The sequence below is a fragment of the Alligator sinensis genome, unplaced genomic scaffold, assembly GCF_000455745.1.
Source record: "Alligator sinensis unplaced genomic scaffold, ASM45574v1 scaffold1377_1, whole genome shotgun sequence".
NCBI lineage: Eukaryota > Metazoa > Chordata > Crocodylia > Alligatoridae > Alligator > Alligator sinensis.
Window position 1 is genome coordinate 1,031,528 of NW_005842585.1, and position 5,076 is coordinate 1,036,603.

General features: G+C 41.5%; 1 protein-coding gene across 1 annotated transcript; it reads left to right on the forward strand.

Moving 5' to 3' along the window:
- Nucleotides 1-492: 492 nt before the first annotated feature.
- On the forward strand, nt 493-4,746 carry LOC102369678 (keratin, type I cytoskeletal 17-like). Its single transcript, XM_006032784.2, has 6 exons — nt 493-1,251; nt 1,821-1,903; nt 2,744-2,900; nt 3,571-3,732; nt 4,153-4,278; nt 4,489-4,746. The coding sequence occupies exons 1-6, from the start codon at nt 550-552 to the stop codon at nt 4,729-4,731; spliced, it is 1,473 nt and encodes a 490-aa protein (XP_006032846.1). The 5' UTR covers nt 493-549; the 3' UTR covers nt 4,732-4,746.
- The last annotated feature ends 330 nt before the right edge of the window (nt 4,747-5,076 follow it).

Genomic DNA, 5,076 nt, shown 5'->3' on the forward strand with positions numbered 1-5,076 from the left:
AGAATATCTGTCAGTGCATAACGACAATATTGAGAAACAACAAAATGGATAATGAGTAGATAGCCAACCTAAAGGTGAGGGATTTAGGGTTCATTTTCTGTTTTTCATATACGGAAATGGGAGCTGAGAAAAAGAACCTTCTCTCTCAATGCAGTGCCCTGTACTATGGACGGCTTCTTGCCATAATGAAGTGGACACAAATGGGATGAGGCAATGCACTGTCTAACACAAAACATCTTAATTAACACAGAGCCACCCAATGGAAATAACATGGCTTGTCTTAAACAAACAACACACACCGAGAAAAAAAAACCCTCAGCGATTCCCTTGATTGTTTGAGATATAGTTCTAAAATTTCTCTTCAGCAAATTCTTCTTGGCATAAACAATAAAGTTGCAAATGCCCTGGGGGAAAGAAACACCTTGAAGGAGACACCTACTGTGCAAGGTATAAATAGAATCTCATTGGAATTCGGGTTTGCAGTCTGAGTCCTTTTCAGGCTGTGCTACTAAACTTGGGCTTTAGGCTAGACTCTTGACTTCTGCCACTATGAGTTGTGGCATTAAGTCTTCATCTAGCTCTTCTAGAATTATTAGTGGTGGGGGTGGTGGTGGTGGTGGTGGAGGAGGAAGAAGATGTGTTGGGTACTCCTCAGTCTCTTCTAGGAAATATACTTCCTCTGGAAGAAGCGGTGGTGGAGGAGGCTTCTCTGGTCGAAGCTACAGTGGTGGAGGTTCTAGGAGCAGTTATGGAGGGGGATTTAGCAGTGGCAGTTGTGGAAGGATTAGCCGTTCCTGTTATGGAGGGCGAATAAGTGGGGGAAGCTTTGGACCAAGTGGTGGTGGTATCTGTGGGGGATATGGTGGTGGTGCTGGAGGATTTGGAGGTGGTGGTGCAGGATTTGGCGGTGGTTATGGAGGTGGCCTTGGTCCATGCGGCTTTGGAGGCAGTGGTGGCTTTAGTGGTGGTAGTTTTGGCGGTGGTGGCTTTAGTGGTGGTAGTTTTGGCGGTGGTGGATTTAGTGGCGGTAGTTTTGGCGGTGATGATACTGGCTTCCTTTCCAACAATGAAAAGATGACCATGCAGAACCTTAACGAACGCCTGGCATCTTACTTGGACAAGGTGCGACATTTGGAGGAAGAAAACGCTAACCTTGAACGTCTAATCAGGGAGTGGTATCAGAACCACGGTCCTCAATGTGGAAGAGACTACAGCCAGTATTATGGACCAATTGAAGACCTTCAAAATCAGGTAGGAGCTATTTCAAAAACCTCCAAAACTCTAAGCATGATCAGGGGTTTCCTTTGAGACCTGGCTCAGATCTCTCAGGAGATAGCAGGCATAATATTCTACAAATCCTACAGTGCTTGAACAAACTCTTAAAAATTAAGAAATATCTGAATTAAGGTTTCCAGCACAGATAGAATGATAATCTTTACTGCATTGAATAGACAAAGTCTATGAACTATGTCCTGAGCTTATGCAGACTGAGGTATTCAGAGGCTCATAACTTGGCTAAATTGGGCAGATATCTAAGGGTGTAGCAAAAGACACCTACTAGACATAATTTCTGGATTAACAAACCACATTGTGTGATGTACACTTCAAAGACCTTTGTGATCAATTGTCACTTTGCCTCCATTCCTGTGCATGGGGCATTATGTTTTCCTATTACCCTAACTGACTGTGGGAGTGTCCACAAATCCGATTCTTACAATGTTATTAAGGACTCCATACATATGTCCTTGTTGTTTCCTTCTTTCTCTATGTCAGTCTGAAGAAGCCACAGGGATGAATATAATGTGTGACCTCTTTTTCAGATTATTTCTGCAACTGTGGATCTTAACAAGGTCCTTCTGGACATTGATAACACTAGGATGACTGCTGATGACTTTAGAATTAAGTGAGTATATCTCTCCACCATGTCAAACCCATCTGCTTCTGTCTTTTCCCCTTCACATCAGCCTGCATGAAACCATGGAGTCTCTTACTCCATATTCATATTGATCATATTGAAAGACAGTTGTTGGGAAAATTATCACTTTCAGAACTCTTATCATTTTATAAGATTTCCACTGAAAGGGAGCCTTCCAAGATTTATATTCTCTGTCTCTGAACTTTGCTTATATGTTTGAGTGGCTACTGGAGATTTAGGTTCAGATTTCAGATGGTATAAATAGATGAAACTTCACTGGTTTCAATGGTGTTAGGATAACTTTTGTGATTTGAAAGTTACAAAACCAAAAATACTTTGAAGAATTGCTTCTGAGGATAGGAGAGACTGGTAGGTGATACCTGTGCTATGTATACATTGAAGGGGGAACATGTAAAAGCCTGAGAGAAAAGTGTTTTCTTATGATATGTTTCACTTACATGATCTTCAAGTATGACATCCATATTTATCCCATCTACAAATTCAGTCCAATAAAAAACAATACAAGCAAACCTTGTTTCTTGATTGTACCAGTAGGCAGGATGGTCAGGGAATGCTCTGGACATGAGCCTCCACCGCTCAGACTAGTGTAGGAATGACTCTACTGAAGCCAACTGGATTAAAACAATGTAAAAATCAATGTACGTGCAAAGAGAGTTAGGGCTAATGCATTAAGAATGCAACAAAGAGATTCAAATAACGCTGAAATGGATGAACTGGTGAAGATGTCCCATTCATAAAGATAATGTCATTGCTACTAAATTGAGCGCTCCAGCATTGCTTTTATTATCTTTTCTCTTTGTGGTTTAGGTATGAAACTGAATACAGTCTCCGCCAGAATGTGGAGGGTGATATTAATGGCTTACGCCCCATATTAGACCAGCTGACCTTAGCCAGGTCTGACCTGGAGGCACAATATGAGTCCCTGAAGGAGGAATTGATTTCTCTGAAAAAGAACCATGAAGAGGTAAGATCCCTCCCACCTTGAAACAGTAACTAGTTAAAATACCACGGTAAGACATTTCTCCATGGACTTTCTTGAATAAGAATAACTAAAAGTTGGCCACTGCCTCTAGTTGTCCAACTTCAGACATTCTGGTTCCAAATTTCAGAGACGTTAAGTGCTCATAGCTCTCACTGACTTAAGCATGTGTCTGGATTAGGTTAGGTGAAGCCCATTTTGAATATAAGACCATATGAGATCAGGAAAAGGAGTGGAGTCCATTTCTTATGTTCAGTGCTCTTGGCAAAACTATGGAGTAAAAAAAGGATGTAATATATATAAGCCCAAGGAGCTATCCATGACAGTTGCCCTTTAGTGGGAGTCTCTGAAAATACTTTCTGTGGGTCATAATGCAAAAGCTGACCTGTGCAATGAGAAGCCTACATAAAGTGTTCACAAAACCCAGCAGGAGGCAGAGGTAGAGCCAAACAGTCTGTGATAGCTCAGTGTTGTTTGATGGAAAGCTCCGCTCTTTCTACATGATTGAGAAGATCTTGTGAGAAGTAGAAGAAAGACCTCATAAGAAAGAATGATGTTGGCAGCGTGAATAGTCCTCCAGAGCTGAGGGGGATGACTGCAGGTATGATTTCACAATGAGGCCTTTTTTACCCTGGGGATTTGACTTTTGTTGTAGGAAATGAGAGGACTGCAGTCACAGTCTGGTGGTGATGTCAATGTGGAGGTCAATACTACCCCTGACAGTAATCTGATGCAAAAACTAAATGAAATGCGATGTGAATATGAACAGATCATTGAAAACAACCGTAAAGAGGTGGAAAGATGGTATGAAACTAAGGTAAATTGCAGTATTGATATATAGCTATGTTTTCCAAAAAAAGACTTGACCTACTTTATCACGTATGCAATATTATGCATGCAATAGAGGGAAGTCAATTATGTATGTATTGGCTAATGATGATCGTCTTGAAATTATCCCGATGGTTTAGTGCAGGTTGTTCATAGCTGGAATGATGGAGTTTGCTGCAAGCTAAATTTAAGGTTAACAGTACGTGGAGCCCCTGTATCAAATCACCAGGGACAATTACAAGCCAGGGTGCTGCTGATTTGCCAGAACTGTGCATAGAAAGTATATGCAGTCTACCCCATGTTGCAATTTCCTCCAGCCAGATACACTGCCTTTCTAGATGGTTTTATAATAAAAAAATCACCATGATAATAAATTTAAAAAATGTAATTCTGTATTTGCATTTTTCAGATGGAAGAGGTTAATCAGGAAGTCCACACCAGTGGTCAAGAGATACAATCAAGCAACCACCAGGTCTCGGAGCTGAGACGTGACTATCAGACACTGGAAATTGAGCTCCAGTCTCAGCTCAGCATGGTATGACATATCCATTTGCTTTGCCTCTCAGAAAAGACATAGCACACATGAGTTACTGGAATGATAAGGCAGCAGATATTTCAAGCATTCCTTCTGTAAATTGACAAAGGGAGTTTCTCCATTTTGCTATGGAAAAGTATTGCTTTGTGCATCAAAGGGAGTTAAGATTCACCACATGCCCACAAGCTGTCTATTCTTTACATTTTTCAGGTGCAGTCCTTGCAATCCAACTTGGAGGACACAGAACGCCGTTATAACATACAGCTGCAACAGATCCAGAACACGATTACCACTGTGGAAGAAGAACTGGCCAATATCCGATGTGAAATAGAGAGTCAGAACTATGAATACAAGATGCTACTTGACATCAAGTGCCACCTGGAACAGGAGATAGCTCAATACCGGGCATTGCTTGAGGAAGGACAGCAAGACATTGGGTACGTAAATGACTGAGAGTTGGATGACTTTAGGAAGCATTAATTCTGTCAATTCTGAGTGTAAATTGCAGCTAAATTAGTGATGACATAAAAACAAGCTCAGGGGGCAGGACTGGCAAAACAGACTCTACAGCCACAACATCTACATAAAAATAGGGGTCACTTGGCTATACTGAGCAATCGTCCTGAGATTGGAAGAGTTGTTGGAGATGGTCCTGAAAGTGTCTTGCCATCCTGGTTTTTGGAACTGGAACAGGAATTGCACAAGGAAAATATTTCCGAAGTTCCACACTACCGACTTTGGGCTGCACAGCCAAGGCCATGTAAAGAGTCTTCCTGGCATTATTCTGGCAGTTCTGGT